Source organism: Tauraco erythrolophus, chromosome 9 (assembly GCF_009769465.1).
Source record: "Tauraco erythrolophus isolate bTauEry1 chromosome 9, bTauEry1.pri, whole genome shotgun sequence".
Taxonomy (NCBI): domain Eukaryota; kingdom Metazoa; phylum Chordata; class Aves; order Musophagiformes; family Musophagidae; genus Tauraco; species Tauraco erythrolophus.
The window spans coordinates 41,440,541-41,459,400 of NC_141473.1; the positions used below are offsets into that span (position 1 = coordinate 41,440,541).

Sequence of the window (18,860 nt, forward strand, 5' to 3'; positions counted from 1 at the left end):
TGATGCTTTATAGCATAAAAAAAACCCCAAAAAACAAAAACCAACAAACCAAGCCAAAAAAAAAACACCCCAAACTAAACCTACACATTGTGATTTTTAACATCAAATGAAGTTATCTACTCTGAACTGGTGGCTACAACTGTGGAAGGGGTACTTAGTGTTTTAGGAGCATTGTTGTAATTTGTTTAGTCAACACCCTGCCTGGAGAATGCAGTGTGAGAGGGCTTTAAAAACGAAATACTTGGCAGAAGCTGCCAAATATTAGTGGTTTTAGGATCCTAAGTTACGATTTTTTTTTTTAAGTCATGTGTGATGCTTTTGAGATCTTGGGCATTTGAGGACATGGGTTCAGTAGCTCTCCAAGAGGCTTGATGTTTGGGGATGAGGGGGATAATGTAAGGGACACAGTTATGCAGCAAAGTTAGAAGTAGGTGTATGTGGTGGATGCTCCATCCCTGGAGATGTTCAAGGCCAGGTTGGACGAGGCCCTGAGCAACCTGATCTAGTTGGAGATATCCCTGTTCCTTGCAGGGGGGTTGGACTAGATGACCTTTGAAGGTCCCTTCCAGCCCTAACCATTCTATGATTCTATGTGGGCCAAGGAGGTGCTGCTCCCAGGTTGAGCTGCCACAGAAGGTCTCTCGTAGTCGTTGGCAGGCAGGAGGAGCGCTGCTCGAACTTCACTGCTAGTTGTTTGCATCAAAGTTGGTACAGAAATGAGTGGGGACGGCCACACTGGGAGGAATCGTAACCCTCGACTGAGAATGGGTCGTCTGGAGCAGCGACCTCCCCGCGCAGCTGCAGGATGACTTCAAGGGAGTTTCGGGTTTGCGTGTTTAACCGTCGTGACGAAGCTGGCAATCCACGAATAGCACCGAAAATACCAGAGGCTGGGTTTGACCAGGCGTGCAGGAGCGACCTTGTTCTGCCACCCGGCCGCGAGGAGAAGTCACTTTTCCAGAGCTGGTCAGATCCGTTGGGTTGAGCATAGCAAGCTTCTTGGAGAGCATGTAGGTCTTTGCTAGAGTCATTAAGAGACGTGAAGTTGTGTCTTTTAATCACACCATTGCACGCAAGAAAAAGCTTTTGCTGTCCTTCTGGGATGGTTAAGGGGTGTCCCACAACCTCCAGCTATCTAACCACCTTTCTGTGCCAGTCAGAGCCACCTTTTCATTCAGTTGATGTGGGCGTTGCATCTGCTACATGAAACCCGTGGTCGCTGATGGACTCCACCTTCGGAAATCAGAGAATGGGGGCAAAGGCTGGGCTTGAAATAACCAACGTGGGAATAATCCAAATAAATAATAACAGGCCTTTGAAGGCCTTCTTCCATTCACAGCACTGGTTTCAGTTGCTTCTGTAGGAAGAAAATGTATTTTATTGGTTAAGTATGTGCATATGTGTGAATTAGACTTCTGAAAGGGAATAACTACATCATTACTAAGTTGTCCATAAACACCAATCAGGAGGAGTGCAGTGATCACCTAAAAGTGTCCTCAACCAAATGAAGTTCCAGAGAGATGTAACTGAAGTGACCGTAGGGAACTGGATGCTGAAGTAGTGTTGTGTTTGCCCCCTGTTTTTTAAACAAGAATTTAAAGCACAAAATGGGATCGTGCAGCGTTCTGCGTGTTGCGGTCAGCAGGTCCTTATCTGCTCCTGTCATCTTTTTATTGTGGATTTTTTTTTTTTTTTTTTTTTACCAAGAGCTTTTTATGCAGAAATTCAACGTGTTTGAGCTCCGGAGCAATTGGTATTGAGCCAGGATATGCCAGTGTGTGGGTTTTTTTTTCTGAATAGCTGGTATCCTGACAAATGTAACGCTAATACTGTATGAGAAGTACGACCTGGACTGCTGTTTCCATGTGACTGACGCTTTGAGAGGTTTTGGATGGAATTTTTGTCCTTGGAAAAATTGCACGAAAGCTTATACTCAGCGTTGTGGGTATTACTGGCAGAGTCAGCTCTCTTTTCTCTCCGGTGTGTTTTAAACAAGTGGGAACATCTCCTGAACCAAGTCACCGCATCCACCATCTTCCTTAATCTCCCAAAGTTTTGCCAACAGAGGCGCCAGTGGGAGTGCCGGAATATTTTTGGCGATGGAAATTGGAATCTCGTACTCGATGCCGCACGAGGAGCGTTCACATCTGTTCTCGTTTTAACGCGTCGACTTAACCACAGACTTCTTCTAGGTTCTTCTGGAATATTATGACTGATAACCAGAGCTTGTTTTCGCTGGAGCTTTCCAGGATTTTAGCAGCTAGTGTTTCTTTTCAATTTGAACAGCATGTTCTGTCATGGCTAATTAAATTCCTTCTGGCTGATGTGCAGATACACACTGTTGATGATGTTAAGTGTAAACATTTGTATGTTATTTCTTCTTGAACATTGCCAGGTGACACATCATATATAATCACAGCAATTTTGATGAATCATGTTTGCAGTTTGGCTCTCCGGGGCCTGGTTGGGAAGTTTTTTTGTGACAAAGCGAGCACGAAAGCGAAACGAGTGTGAAAAAGTACAGTGGTCTTCCTCCTCCTTTCCGAGCCCAGAATATCAGCGGGCACTGTCCTCAGGCTTCAGTGGCAAATAACGGCTGCTTTAAAAACCTGGTATTGAAATAAATGATTCTGGCTGTTGTAACTGGAATACAAAAGTGATTTTAACAGCTTTTTCCATTGGAAGTACCACTGTGGCAAAATATTTTGCATGGACAATTAAATTGGAAGTAATACCTTGTGGTATCGATACTTTCTGCTGTGAAAAGAAACAGCCCTTCCTCTGGGCGCGCAGGTATGTTAGAAACCAGTGCAAATTGGTCCATGCAATAAATATTTCAGTTGCAGGGTCAGGTCTTGGTCTCCTCGCTCGCACAAGTAGTCTTACTCATCCAAATAATCCGGGAGTAGGAATGAGGTCTGCAACACGCCGCCTCCTTGACTTTGGGACACAGCTGGGACTTGGGATGCAGAACGGCGCGCGCCGGGTGGTGCTTGAACAATGCTGCAAATTAAGGTCACCACGATTGCAATGTGTATTAATACATGCCTTCTGTTTTTTTTTTTCTTTTCTTTAAGGTTTTTGGATTCAAAGCATAAAAACCATTACAAGATATACAATCTGTAAGTACGCTCTTCTAGATGTGTTTTCCGAAATAACGAGTTCTAAAAATAGCTTATGAGTGAAAGTGGCTTGTTGCTGTACTGAAGCAGAGCTAGAGATCTTTTGCACGTTTCTTAAACAATTAAGCCTGATTGAGAGCCCTGTTTCTTCGTTTAGGGAGCTGAGCGAGGTTAAATGAAACGCTGGTGTGTGTTCATCTTACTCGACTTGGCATCTCGCCCATCTGGAGCTTGTACTGTGTGATTAAAAAGTGAAAAGTAATTCACAGCAGGCTTTCTGTTAATGTATTAATGTCCACAGTGAAGAAATTGCCAAATATTTTTGTGGTTTTTTTTTTTTTTGGTGTATTGGTACCCAGGTTCTGTTTGCTTCCTCACTCTTCTTGACTGTCCCTGTTTATTCCTTTGAAAAAGTGATCGCAGCAATGGGTAACGTGATGGTTTCTCACTTTCGTGACTGTAATGCTTTCCTCTGAAAATTTAGTTATGCAGAAAGCTGTTCTCGTTACAGAAGGGATTTTTTGTGTTGTTGTTCCTTGGTCATCTTTATGTGTTAGCTTAGGCTAATTTCATTTGTATAAATGATTTGGTGATGTCAGCTAATGCTGAAAAGTAGGTCATGGTTTTCCTACCCCTCGTTTTTTTTTCCCCAGAAATCTGTTGAAGTTGTATTGATTCTCTGAGCTGTTAAGACTTTCTTTATTTTTTTAAATGAATATGTTTCTACATATCTTCAATTCGTGGAAGAATTACTGTAGTGTGGAGATCCAGGCAATGCATTACATCGTCATCTGTTGGTCATTAAAAATAAGTATTTAAATACGCCTCTAAATCAGTCGAAGGGTTACAGGTCAAGCAACTCCGTGTCCTGCTGTTGGAGTGAAGTGATACTAGAAGCTGAGAAGTTGTGTCTTGGTTATGGAAGTTGTCTGTAAAGCCTGGGGTAGGATGGGACAGAAAAAGATAACATAAATAAAATGCGCGTTAAAATAAACTCCTTGGACGCCTTTCATACAGTTCAGTAACAAAATTTTCTCCAGCTTAGAAGCTCTCTAGTGTTAGGCTTTTAATAAATGCTGTTGTGGTGACACTTAATGGGTAGAAGGGACAATGCTTCCTACAACAGCTGATAAAGAGGTAACTTTCTGGATATCTTCCTTCTGGAGCTCGGTGCTGGAGATCTGTAGCATATAAAATCTAACTACCGTGGTTTTATTGCACCTCCCTGAAGCCTCCTGACAGCTTCTGCTTGGTTTGGTGGTAGGCACAACTTAATTTCTTCCTGCTTCTTGGGGCTGAGGTCAGCTGTTGGCTGCTGGGAAGCATGGCTCTGGTGTCACTTAGAAGATTGGGGTTTGCTGAGCTGCCTGATCCTGAGCTTATTGTTTTGGATCGGCTCGGGAGGTGACAGGTAAAAATACTGGGTGGCTGTGTGTTAACTTCTAGGCTTGGTCAGAAAGTCAGAGCTTAGGGGGACCTGTGCATCTTCACAAGTAGCTCCTCAGGGAGGTGGTGCTTGCAAAGTTTCCACTTGGTGTGCTAACAGCCTCCTTTCACTTCAGGAAAAAAAAGCAAAAACCAGTCCCCCACCTTTACAGAGGAACAACTTCAAAGTTTTTAAGTGAGAAGAGCTGTGATGAGACAAATGCTTTTGACATTTACATGACTGATATGTAAAAAACTAAATGAAAATGAAAACTATTATGTTTTCAGCTGTGGAAAGAAGTTGCCCAAGTGTGCCGAAGGCTTTCGTCTTCAAGTTCTTCCTATAAAAATTTCTTTATAGGAAGAACTATATATTTCTTCCTATAAGTTCTTCTTATAGTTTCTTATAGTTCTTCCTATAAAAATTTTAACTTTTCGGTGCATGAACCCCGCATTGATTTTCCTTCTGCAGGATAAAAGATCCTTTTCAAGTGGGTGGGTTTTCTTCTTCCCCAAAACATGGATCAGTTGCAAATGAAGATTCAAGTGATGACTGCACAACTGGGAAAGGATGGCTTTTAAACTGGCTGCCTAGGGAGGCCAGGTTATCTCTTGATCTTTATGAGGGCAGAATTCATCCACACGTGTGGTACATAAATGTCATTAGGTGAATTGTTGCAGTGTTTGGCCCTGAGATGGGAGGAAACTGCAGCCTTCAGGTGGTTTGGAGGAGAGCATCTCTGTACGTGAAGCTTTGTAAATAATCGACTGTTGTCTGCGCTTCAACGGAGGAGGTGGGAGTTGAGAGCAGTTATGTGATGAGATTCAGAATTATTTCAGGCACTGTCACGGGGTTTGAGTTCCCTCAAGGTAGCTGGTATGTGAAGTTCCTAATAATGTGTCTAGTGAGCGGTTTTACTTAAAAGGATTTAGGGAGATTTTTCTGAACTGATGCTTACATGATGTCGCTTGTGCCTCATCCTTGCATCTTGACTTTTAACTTCCCAGTGAATGTTGGAGCAACCAGTTTCATTTTGTTTCTTGTTTGTGTTGTTTTTTTCTCATGGGTGCATTTAACCCTTTGCTGTTTCTTCAGTGTTCTTTATTTTAACATGTTCTTTCACTTTTCCTCTCCTGACTGCCAAATTGTTACCTCCCCTATTGAAATAATCTCCATCTTCTCCAGTATATTTCTTTTAACAGGCAGATAATTAAAGGAAGGAGCTGGAATGAGCAATGTGGATTTTATGCTTTCTGTACCTCTGTGTTCATGGGGTTGGTGTAGACTTTGGCATGGGCTGCCATCTTCTCGGTAACCTACAGTCCTGTCGTCAGAGGGGTCGTGGTTATGATCAGAAAGGTCCACTTAGCAGCTGGGTTGCTTTAAACTTACTTTAATCGTAAGGAAGATTACAAGAACTGTGCCAACCCACTCATCACCCTCAAAATCCAAAAAAATTTTTTTTTTATCCAAAAATATTTTTTATCCAAAAAAATTTTTGCCCATGTGTGGTGGTGTTTTTTTTTTTGATGTCTTGAAGACTTTCATCTCGTACTACCCCTTTGAACTGGGTGTTTCTTTAAAAGGAAGAAGGAAACTGTCTTGGAGAAGATGCTTTGTGTTAACTGCTTTGCTTCCTAGCAGACTCAACTTCCAAAGTTCATGTGCTGACTAGCTTGCAAGAGGCTTTGCCCAGCATGGCTGATGGCTGCTCCAGGCGTGGTGACTCCAGCCTGGGTGTACATGCTGCATCTAACCTTTCTTCTTGAAGGCTCGGGTGCAGATAATGTGTTTTTGAGTCCCATCTGCCAGCTTAACCTGTGCCGTATCGCCTCTGACCCAGAGAAAGTGTCAGCAACGTGATCAGAGCTGTAAAAACTGCCAGACTTTTCCCTAGCAGAGCCCAGAGTTGAGAAGGCTCTGGAATTCAGAGAAAGGGAAGCGCTGAGTGCATGTGCAACCCCAGCAGACCTGCCTCTGTCCCTGGGGTATGAGTCTCGTGGACAAAGCTCAGTGCAGCACGTGCGAGGCTCCGGTTACGTGCAACAGTCATACACGTAGGAGCCTAAAAATTTGCGTGTCTGAAAGTGTTGAGTAAGCTCCGTACGGCTCCAAAGGCTGCAGTCATAACATATCACTTAAGGAAAGATAAGTTCATACCAGTCCTGAAACTGGTGTGGGTATCTGAACCCTATGAAGAGGTTATCATCAGATGAGAAGGTCTAGATGTGTTTCGTCTACTGAAATGACTCCCAGTCGTGGTGTTTCAACCCGTAGTCCTGTTGTTTCAAGGCAGGATTGTTCTCATTTTCCTTTCTGAACTGCTTTTTCGCTTGCATCGTGTAGCGGTGTGTGGTTTTGCCTGCAGAGAGCAACTCCAAGGAAAGTTACGGAGGGCATCCACTTCTTGGCTCCTCTCACCTTACCCCCAACATCTAATCCAGCTTGTTCCCTTACGGCATGGCATTTTGGCTCTGTTAGAGCCCTGCTGATTGGATTGTTGATTTCTGGTTACTTGCCAAGGGACAAACATGAGTAATCCTGCAAGACTGATGCAGCGTGGTTTGCTGTGCTGCTAGCTAGCCAGAGTGGTGAGACAGGCGTTGATGCAACTCCAAAGTCTTCGGAAATACGCCGTTTTCCAGGAGTTGTGAGGGGATAACTGGCCGACTGGCCTTCTGGGATTTTTTGGGGTTCACCTAATTTCAAGAACAAACGCCAAGTTGCGAGCAGTAACGCAACCTCCGCTTGATACAAGCGGTCTCCACTATAACATTCAGTGGTGCTCCCAGTTGCCCGCGGCGATCTTGTGATGGTGTAACTGGAGGAGGAATGCTCACTCAGGTTGCGCTAGCCAAGGGTCCTTGACGTGTCCTTGTGATCCCCATCACCCCTAGCACCCATGTTGTCGAGGTGTTTGGACGCGTGCGTGGAGTTGGCTGGCTTGGGTGAAGGTGGTAGCCGTCCACTTTTGTGTGGGAGTGTGAAGCTGCTCGAGTGGCTGGGGCCATTAATACTACAGAGTTAAAAAGTAGTAGTGTATCACCTTACTTGTGTGAATGTCTCCTTTGAGAGGCACAATGACTTAAACAGACCGAGGGACTGCGCTTGCCATGGGGTAAGGAATTGTTTTTCAGTAAAATAACTGGTATTTTAGTGAGCAGCTTTAGACATCTGCACCAAAGCACTTTTTCTGGCTATAACCTCTGGCTGTAGTTTTAAATCATGTAGTTTAAAATCATGATTTTCCCATATGCTGATCTGTATGCTCCAAGGTGGGACGGCTGTTGGGAGCCTCGGAGACTTGACTTGACCTCCTGTCTATTTTTATTTTTCAGATGTGCTGAGAGACATTATGACACCGCCAAATTTAACTGCAGAGGTACGTTTTGACTGTCCCGTATGCGTTCTTCTCTTTAAACTCCGGTGTTTCTGAATGGAGGTAGGAAGGAGCAGCTGCTGAATAGTAACGTAGGCGATGTGGGCACAAGGAATAGGTGTCAGATTGCTTGAGTCATTGGAGAAACTTGCTGTGTTCTTGGTGCTTTCAAAAAAGGATGTTCCTGGCAGTTGACTAGATCAAGATCTGATACGGCAATCAGAAGCCTACTGTTGTGAAAATTTTTGCAGAATGGGCTGTATGGAAGTTTCTGTTCAATTCAGTGTGCAAACTTACTGTAAAATTTAGATGTAAAAATGGAAAATTTTAGATGTAAAGCTTAGAGAAGTCCGATTTTTATGCAGAAGCATCACTTGGAATAAAAATGGAGAACACTTAAGCTGCTGTCATTATTCATATAAAACAACTTTTTGAAGATCTGGAACAAACTTTCAGTTGCTTTAAAAAAAAAAAATAATTCCCACGTGATGCCTCTTTGAGATGAGTTGGCTCTTAGATGCTTCGCAGAGCTAGCAGAGCCAGTGGGGAAACTTTTTGGGGCTCCTTTTGATCAGGCCCTTGGTGAGTGGAAACTGATGTACCTGTTTTATCAGCATTAACTCCCCAGGTGATAAATAAATACAGATTTACCTTTACTCTTTGTGCAGAGGAACATCTCTGTGCACAGTAGTAGAGCTTGTAGTTCCCCAATTCGTCCTTCAGAATGGCTCAGTAGATAAGGAGCACTTGTGGTGTATGTAGTTGTTGGAGATGAATAAATTTTGGCCTTACTGGCTAATATGACATCATAGCAGGGGTTCAACTTGATTTTTATTATTATTGTTGTTTCAAACCATCCTTCTAGTTGTAAAGAGGGTGTTCAGAACATGACCCAAATGTCATTGGCTGGTTTAATGTCTGAATATAGAAGGACTGAAATTGTCATGTTGAAGTCATCTTTGCTTCTGAGTTGCTCTTACGCTGTTGAATGAGCGTCCTCAAACTTCTCTCAATACACACAAGCCAGAAAAAAAATGTATTTTGAGATCTGCTTGAGCAGTACTTTGGGCAAGAGGAGCAAAGGTGTAAATGAAAAGGACGTACTTCTGATATGTCCAGAACATAGGCTTGCTTTAATTTACGTTTTTGATTACAGGGGTGCTCAGATCCCTTCATGGTCAATCCCAGCCCAGAATGTTGTGTGTGACAGTACCTTTCACAGCTCTTCTGCATAAGACAGCACTGTTGTAGGGAGCTCCATGTTACATTTTTGTCTTTTCATCCCCAGATTAGTTACCTCAGAGAAGTAAATTGGTGACTCAGGGATTCCCTTAGCATTGGAAGAACAGTTCTGCTCTAAAACCCTCTGAAGTGAATTAATTTCCAAGGAAACTTCTTATTTGTGCATTTTGCATGAAACGCTGTAGTAGTTCGTTATTCAGCTTTGATGCTCTTGCATCAAATTCAAAACCAAACATTGAAAGCAAAGCTTGTCACCTTCTTTGGACTCTAGCATTCTGTCTAGGGTTTTTGCAGTTTCTGAAGTACTTCCATGCTGGAAATTGCCTTCTGCTTTGCCACAGGCTTTCCTTTCTATTTTTTTTTTTCCACTCCTTTATGTGCTATGGGATTTTTCTTGCAACGTCTAGGAGAGAGTAATTGGAACCATTCTCCGTGCTGTGTGCTCCAGTGTTAGGAACTAAAATCGTGGAGGACCTGCACCCTCTCAAGGACCTGCTCAAGATTGTGCAGCTTAATGTTTCCTAAAGTTGCTTTCTGACTCTTAATCCCTCTGCACCATCACAGGGCACCCATTTCATCTGCTCCTCGTTCCTCTTCTTTGAAGAAAATACCGCAAGGCTTGCCTTTGATCCCAGATCTTGGAGAGCATCTTCAGCGTGCTGTTACCACTTGGGATTTTTCAGGCTGTTCTCACAGGACTACTTTGTCTCTCCTTTTCGCAGGAACCTTGTTGGAGATAGTTAAGATAGACTCAAAGTCGTACAGACAACTTCACAGCATCTTCTAACAGCTTCTTTTCTTAAGGGCTTCTAATTAAATTCGTTTACATCTGCTGCAAAAACTGACATCTCTGAGTTCACACAAAACAATCATTTGAGGAGTCTTTGGATCTTCCGTGTGGAAGAATTTATTAGTGTGTGTTCACGTTCATTAACCTTTGCTGCTTCTTTAGCAAAGATTATTCGCTTCATCGGGCTTCCCAGTTTGGTCTGCTGGGAGATTAAGTGGGTGGTCTGTACTGCAAGTGAATAAACTGTCCTTGCAGTTCCCTCCAAAAGGCTTCGAACTTGTGCTGCAGTAATTTAGGAGTTCCATACCTTCATCCCTCACTTCTGCTCTTGAAGTCCTTGGAGGTTCTTCAAAAGGAGCCTTGCGTGTGTGACAAGAGAGTAGCACTTACAAAACGAATACAAACACCAACAAATGCATTCATTTTTAGACCAGAAAAGGAAATGGTGTTTCTAGCCGAGAATTTTTAAGTTAACCAGAGATGTATTTATAAGATCCCAAGTCTTGTCAATCGAGAATTGGGGGGCACTTTATAAAGTGTTATTCTCCTGACAAAACTAGTCCAGCCCTCGGTAATTCTGCCAGTCAGCACAGCGTTGTCTGTCCTCTGAGGTGTTAGAGGTTTGGGTGCTTGTCTCTGCTTGTTGCTTATTTTTTTGTTCTCCTGAGTTTTCTTTCATTTCTTGCACGTTCACTTGAAATACTTTCCACCTCTAGATGGAAGAAAGCGTTTGCGTGTGTATCTCCATAGAAGAAAAAGGACAGCCTTGTTCAGTGATTTGACTTTAAAACCCTTAAGTATTGCAAGTGCCTTGTGTGACATTTCTTCTTGGATTACCATTTTTTGAATATGGAAATTGCAGGTTTTTTGGTTCAAAACCCCTTTGAGCAAATTTGAGTTCGTTCCCAACGCAGACCCAAGTGCGGTCAGAATTTTTCGGTGGAATTCCTGTTGTCTGGTCAGTGACTGAGGTCTGGCCCTGTTTTCTCTCAGCGGGCAGTCTAATTATTGCTTGAGTAATGGGTTTTCACAAGGTTATTCTTTTGTGCCAATGCACTTTTAAATTCTAGAAAATTTGTGATGTAAGATCCAGAGTCTGTGCCACTGATTTCGGTAGCGGTGTGAAATAGTCTCGTCGTGTAGCAGGGTGCTTGCTTATGTATTACTAGAGAAATGTCTACAATGCATATAATATGATATAATATGCAGTACGTTGCTGAATAATATTGGAATAAAAATATATATCCATGTATGAGATGGGGGTTTATTTAGAAATTAAATTTTTTGCACGCCGGTCACAAAGTTGACGTGTCCTGCTTGAGCTTGCTGCAATTTCCATCTGAGATTTTGAGAAATTACTACTTCTCGTTGCAGTTGCACAGTACCCTTTTGAAGACCATAACCCACCACAGCTAGAGCTTATCAAACCCTTTTGCGAAGATCTTGACCAATGGCTAAGTGAAGATGACAATCATGTTGCAGCAATCCACTGTAAAGCTGGAAAGGGACGAACTGGTGTAATGATTTGTGCGTATTTGTTGCATCGAGGCAAGTTTTTAAAGGCTCAAGAAGCCCTAGATTTCTATGGGGAAGTAAGGACCAGAGACAAGAAGGTGAGCTATTTTCTGTTCTTCTCTTACCTGTGTTGTTATGCTTTTCAGCTTGAGATCAATTCAAATAGTCAAGCCCTTTAAGAAATGGCCAGCAGAAATGGCCTTTAATTGCGTGGGCAGCAGGTCGAGGGAGGGGGTTCTGCCCCTCTACTCTGCTCTCCTGAGACCCCGCCTGGAATACTGTGTTCAGCTCTGGGGTCCCCAGCACAAGAAGGACATGGAGCTGCTGGAGCGGGGCCAGAGGAGGCCACAAAGATGATCCGAGGGCTGGAGCATCTCTGCTATGGAGACAGGCTGAGAGAGTTGGGGCTGTTCAGCCTGGAGAAGAGAAGGCTCCGGGGTGATCTTCTAGCAGCTTTCCAGTACCTAAAGGGGGCCTACAGGAAAGCTGGAGAGGGGCTTTTGACAAGGGTGTGTAGTGACAGGACACGGGGCAATGGCTTTAAACTGAAAGAGGGCAGATTTAGGTTGGATATAGGAAAGAAATTTTTCACTGTGAGGGTGGTGAGGCACTGGAACAGGTTGCCCAGAGAAGCTGTGGCTGCCCCATCCCTGGAAGTGTTCAAGGCCAGGTTGGATGAGGCTTTGAGCAACCTGGTGTAGTGGAGGGTGTCCCTGCCGATGGCAGGGGGGTTGGAACTGGATGATCTTTGAGGTCCCTTCCAACCCAACCCATTCTATGATTCTAAATACTTTCTATCAGTCGTGATATCTGGTTTGATTTAGCTTCAACATTGTTGGATCAGTGAAGTTCTAAATGAAAAAGCTTTCCTAAGCAGCAGTAGCAATTAGTCACAACGCTAAAACAGTCTGGTTTTTCCATCTCCTGTTCAAGAAGCTCTGGACAGTTTATTTTAACAAGCTTTTTAAATAGCATTCTGCTGCGTGCTGCATCGAACAGGCAGTCGACGAGTGAACTTTCTCGTTCAGCATTTTCAGCCCACATAAGAGGATTGTTCTAGCGTGTTGTGTCTGAATGGGCGAGTTGTTCGTCTCCTCAGGTTCTCTTAACTTCTGCGGTGGTGTTTGGAGATGTGCAGTCGTTGCAGTGCGTGTTACGGTTGAATGACCCTACTGGAAGAGTCTGTTGTTGGATGCCCCGTTCCAATGAAAGGCTGGTTAGACCCAGGCACTGGCTGCCCTCAGTCTGCTTCACGAGGTGCTGCCGTTTCGTTTCTTGTCTCCTGAGGAGAAATGGGAGCATCTCGTTTCAGGGAAGTTATGTTCACAGCTACAAGAGCTTTCTGTTAAGACCTTGTCAGTGGTGCAGACAGACTTAGTAACTGTACATTGGACCTTCCTGGCATGGTTATGCCTCATTAATGGGAATTTAACCTCCTCATTTGAAATCTCCTCCAAATATAACAAGGTGTGACTTGCAAGGTCACTTCAGGAAGCTTCCCTGCTCATCTTCCATCGTTTCCTTGTGTATGTTGGTAGAGCAGCCCAGGGGGATCATCCCGGCAGGCCAGTTTCAGCCTACTCAAGTACAGAGCTCTCTGTGTTGCTGTAATATTTGCATAAAGTATTAATTTCACAGCCTGTAGACCTCTAATAAGCAGAGTTTCGTGTTTGAAGGCTCTCAAGAGCAGAAGTGTCACCTAAGGAATTGTAGAATTTGGCTGTTAATTCATTGGAAGGAGCAAATAACTTGTTGGTTTGCTCTCTTTACGAGATGGAGCTGTTATTCCATGTACTGCTGAGAAGATAGTTGTGTGTGGTGTAATGCTAAAGCAGAGCCAGTGCCAAGGTTTCCCATGAAAACTTGGTGGTTTTTGGTAAGAGTGCATGACGGTGAAGAGGAATGAGCTGCGTGATGAGCAAACAGCGTGGATTACTCCGTGTTATCTGAAGAGACGAATGAGAGGAGGAGGGCCACGAAGATGATAAGAGGGCTGGAGCACCTTTCCTATGAGGACAGGCTGAAAGAGTTGGGGCTGTTCAACCTGAAGAAGAGGAGGCTCCGGAGTGACCTTATAGCGGTCTTCCAGTACCTCAAGGGGGCCTACAAGAAAGATGGGGAGAGGCTGTTCAGGAGGGCCAGTTGTGATAGGACAAGGGGTAATGGTTTTAAAATAGAGGGAGGTAGATTCAGATTGGATATTAGGAAAAAATTTTTTACCATGAGAGTTGTAGAACACTGGAACAGGTTGCCCAGAGAGGTGGTGGATGCACCATCCCTGGAGACGTTCAAGGCCAGGTTGGACGAGGCCCTGAGCAACCTGATCTAGTTGGAGATACCCCTGTTCCTTGCAGGGGGGTTGGACTAGATGACCTTTGAAGGTCCCTTCCAGCCCTAACCATTCTATGATTCTATGAAATATAAAACCGACGGAACAAACACGCGGTGAAGCATGTTGTGCCTCGGTTTCCCTTTTGTAAAGAGAGGGTAGTATTTCTGCACGGGTAAGGTCAGTGAGGTGTTCCTCAGTACCCCAGTGCTCCCTCTGGCATGCTCGAGGTAACGGAGAGCTTAGTAATCAGGAATAGTGAGAGCCTTGTTTAGCATCACTGTAAATATTTTCTGTAACCAGCAGCTCTGTTTTGGTTTCAATGTCTCTGCTGCAAGAGTTGAGTTGTTGGGGTTTTCCCCCCCCCCCCCCTTCCAGCTCCACTTGAGCATGGTTATCTTTATGTGAACAGTGGGCAGCATGTGATTCCCATAATCCTTGAAGTGGTGTTTATAAACAGATATTCCAGTGCAGGTTCTGGGAGCTTTTTCTTCCGTCGTGGCCCATATTTCAGTGTTACATGTCAAGTGCTGCTCTCTCATTTGACACTTCACCACACCTTTATGTAACTGGCTTCCTGAACTCGGAGTAAATGAGACATCAAAAGAGCTGTTTGCACCTAGGGACAAGAAGATGCTTTGCTTTTTTTTTTTTTTTTTCTTGTTGCTGAACCAGCACATGTGTGATGAAGGAACACTGGCTTTAATTAGGTACCAAATTTTCTTCGTTTCAAGCCTGCACAAGGTGTGCACTTTGTATGTACCCGCTCAGAATAGCGTAGCTAAATCGCTGTTGCCGTTAACGTGCACGGCCAAGTGATTCTCAGAAGGATTTAGTCCGTGCTGGCAGGAAGTGGGAGTCTAATTGCAAGAGGAAGTATGACTAATTGGTCAAGAGAACAACCTTGAGTACTTCTGGAGCAAGCTTTTCCCAGGTACCTGCTGGGACAAGCAGCTTCACAGAGGCCTTTAGATGTTAAGTGAGAGTTGTTGTAGATGAGGCTGGCAGTTGCCAGATGGTCTGTTAATGTACTCTCTTCCCTGGGAAAAGTAGCAGGGAGTAAGGTGTTCAGAACTGAGTCTAAAAGTCTCTCTCTGACCAAAAACTGTTGGTATTTTGGTTTTTTTTCCTCCTCTATAAGCTGCCCATCTTGACTTCTGTAACTCATCATAGTAGGGGGAACTTTTTCAGAAGGAGGGAATAATGAAGATGAGAAAGTACTGGCTAAATGGTTGTGTCTATCAGTCACCACTGCTCTAGTAGAGCAGGACTGATTTCCATTTTCTCTTTGAGCCAAGGGAGACAAGCTGTTTTCTGAAATTGGATAAAGAACTGTAATTTTCCAACCCATTTTCAGACCTGAGGGAGAAGTAAACCCTCCAAAAAGTCTTCTAAAAAGCTGCTGCTTGCACTATTTGAAGTGGTTAGCTTATTACCTCTTTTTTTTTTCCTTAAGATGGACACTGAAATACTACTGTGATGATGGAGGCTTGACACCTTCCTACAGCTGGAGAAGGTCTTTATTTATTCCTCCTTCTACCTTGAAGGGTTTTATGGTGAGGATTAGACTCAGAAGTGACCATACTCTACTCAATGGATAGGTAGAGGGAAAAACTCTACCTATTGGTGGGAAAAACTACTCAAGTGCTTGAGCTGGAGCTCATCCTTTCAGGAGCATTCTTTGACCGTCATAACGTTGTATTTTTAGGAATGGCTCCTAATAGCAGTGTAACTGAACAGGAAATGGAAACCAGTTATTTCATGCGAGCAAGTCTCAGAATGACTCTTTGAGCAGGGTAGATATCCAGTGTCTGATGTGTCAGAGCTGACCTGATGCCTGTTCCATGTACTCAGGTGACAAGCTCTGCCAAACCCGATGCTGCAAGCCTAGTCTGAGGCTGCAGCTTTAGCTTGATTCTCATAGTAGGGCGTATTATTCGAGTGAACGTGGGAATAAGGCTTCCCAAAACGTTTCTTCTTCATAGCACTGCCCATGCAACACTGAGAGGAGAACCAGGAGCAGCACCTGACAGTTTTTGTGATGTCTACACCGCTCGGCAGTGCTCTGTGAAACTCTGGCGTAGGGACTAGAGAAGTTTATCTAATGTCCATTTAAAAAATGGTGATGATGATAGAAGGGAAACATAAGCTTTGAGGAGAAAATACTTAAACTGCTTCCCTGTTCTTTTTTAGAATCACAGAACGGTTTGGGTTGGAAGGGACCTTCAAGATCATCCAGTTCCAACCCCCTTGCCATGGGCAGGGACACCCTCCACTACACCAGGTTGCCCAAAGCCTCATCCAACCTGGCCTTGAACACTTCCAGGGATGGGACAGCCACAACTTCTCTGGGCAACCTGTTCCAGTGCCTCACCACCCTCAGAGGGAAGAATTTCTTCTTTAGTTCTAATGGAAATCTCCCCTCTTTCAGTTTGAAGCCATTGCCCCATGTCCTGTCACTATACACCCTTGTCCAAAGTCCCTCTCCAGCTTCTTGTAGCCCCTTCAGGTACTGGAAGGTGCTGGAAGGTCTCCCTGGAGCCATCTCTTCTCCAGGCTGAACAGCCCGAACTCTCAGCCGGTCTTCATAGTAGAGGTGCTCCAGCCCTCAGATCATCTTTGTATTCTTCTTGAGTAAAACTAAGTGGGGGTTGGTTGTACCTCTTGGAACATTAGCTTGTTATGAAAATGTTCTGCTTTGAAGTCAGACCTTTGGAAAACGGAGAACTTTCTGTTCCTCTTCAGTGTGGCTGGTTCTTAGGATCTCAGGGTAAAGGCTACATCTCCAGGGAGTAAAAATCTCTGGCTAGAGGGATAAAACTGCCCTCTTGGATGAGAACTGGTTTTGCTTTGAGATCGACTATTGCTTTATATAGCTGCAAAAGTGACTGTTCCCTTCGTTCCGGTTGTCCTGCAAAAGTGGGCTGGGATTTCTCCTTGGGGAACATCCATGAAGAAGCTATGAGCGGAGAAGGATGCGTTTTCCTTACCTGCGTGGTTTTGTTCTGATGAATAGTGTTGGCAAATTACTGATGGTTTGCTCTGAGGCTGGGATTTTCTCAGTCATGAGGCTCAGATCCAAGGAAAGCAAACTTTAAAGCTCCCTGAGAAGTGAGTCTGATACCTACTGAGATGACATCTGAACCAAAAACATGGTCAGTGTCGATGGCTACTTAAGTTCAGTGTAGAACTGCTGCAGGGAAAAGTCTTTTGTGTAATTTAGAAACAGCTGAAGTGGTAAGGAGACAGACTTATCAATATTTTTTTTAAGGAATGGCAGGAAATGGATATTGTCAGGTGTGCAGAATAGATGCTTACTCAATTAGAAGTCCTCTGACCACTCTTAGCTTATGGCTGTTGTAAGGTGAAGCAGATATTAGAACTAACAGTTCATAAAAATACTGTGTTGTAGGTTTTGTGACCAAAATGCTCATAGGCTTCTATATGGAAACCTTTCCAGTTTATCTCCAGTTTATTGCAGTTTCACATTTAGTTTTAACGTGAAAGTTTACTTACTGATGCTGTTGCAAACGTTGTAGTATGGGTTGTTATAAACCATGGGATGCATTTTCTAGGAAATGAAATTATTCTTCATCTTGATCACTTTTGCTTGAAAATATTAGCTATAACAGCTTTAAAACTGTTCCCTTACTTGAAGTTTAGTTTGATTTAAAATCAGTAATAAAATCATTCTTTGGTTGTATGTTCTCAAAGCAACTGTTGACTTCAGAGTTGTAATTCAACTGGGATAACAGTTTGGGATATTGGGCCTATATTGAGGAATCTTTCCACTTTTGGTTTTTGTGAAAACATTTCAGAAGGGCATTTTGTTAATGGAAGGGAGCGTCAGTCTTGAGCAGAGTGATATTAAGAAACAAAATTAGTCTTTTGACTTCAGCTGCTGTGGAAATGCAATTCCTGTGTAGGTGCTTCAAAATTAGAGTATGTTCAAGGTGCCTCATGCTTAATGTCTGACACTCCCCACCTTCAAAAAGAAGAGCTTTTTCTCTTCTTCCTCTTAAACACTCTGCAGGACGAGTACAAGAGCCGTGGACACATGTCTAGGAACAGGGGAACGCGTACGTGGGCTGTGTTTGGGAATGCTTTGGAGGTGAATTGTGCCTTTGCTAGTCCTTCAGGTGCCCAGGATGGCCCGTGGTGAAGGAATCACTGAGGGTTGTCACGAGTTACTGTCCTGCAAACTGTTTCTGGGCAGTGCTGCCCTGCTTTCTAGGTACAGCCAGCTTAGAAACTTCACGCCGTGGGTTGGTCTCCAGTGCAGCTGCTGCAGGGATACACTCAGCATAGATCCTGATGGTTTATTCCAGGTGCTTTAGCCATCTTTTCATTCGTGGTTTATTTGCCTTTAGTTATATTTTTTATATATATATATAAATAAATATATATATAAATAAATATATATATAAATAAATATATATATAAATAAATATATATATAAAAGTATATATATACACACCTGCTGAGGTATTGAGCAGGAGCTCTGTCCATGATGCTAATAAATGGTCTTGATGGTTTTTGACTTTTTTTTTTTTCCCTTCTGTTTAGGGAGTGACAATTCCCAGTCAGAGACGCTACGTGTACTACTATAGCTACCTGTTAAAGAATCACCTGGATTACAGACCAGTGGCACTGCTGTTTCACAAGATGATGTTTGAAACAATTCCCATGTTCAGCAGCGGAACTTGCAGTAAGAGATTTATTTGTTTAGATATTTGCTCCTTACTTCTATAAAAAGCCTTTTTTTTTTTATAGCAACTCTTGCTATATAAATTGCTGAAAAACATTTGCTTAATGGCGTATGGGCTTCAAATGCAGCAACATCATTCTTGCCATGATGTTTAAAAATAAATAAAAAAATGGATTCAACTGGGTAAAAATCTAATTAACTCTGGAATAAACTTTTCTTTATATGGAGGCTTATAAAGTATTAATACACCTGTAAATGATTAGTCTGCTTTGCTGATACACAGTGTTTTAGGAAGGAGCAGCAGATTCCTTGAAACTTCGAAGTATAAATATGAATTTACTTCTGTCCT

General features: G+C 43.3%; 1 protein-coding gene across 2 annotated transcripts in view; it reads left to right on the forward strand.

Moving 5' to 3' along the window:
* The window catches only part of PTEN (phosphatase and tensin homolog), a 50,837-nt gene that overhangs the window by 16,634 nt on the left and 15,343 nt on the right, over window positions 1-18,860 (forward strand). For both annotated transcript variants that reach the window (XM_086617057.1, XM_086617056.1), the window contains exons 3-6: window positions 3,078-3,122; window positions 7,887-7,930; window positions 11,334-11,572; window positions 18,370-18,511. In XM_086617057.1, the coding sequence (XP_086473183.1) occupies window positions 3,078-3,122; window positions 7,887-7,930; window positions 11,334-11,572; window positions 18,370-18,511 (470 nt within the window). The remainder of the gene's footprint in view (window positions 1-3,077; window positions 3,123-7,886; window positions 7,931-11,333; window positions 11,573-18,369; window positions 18,512-18,860) is intronic.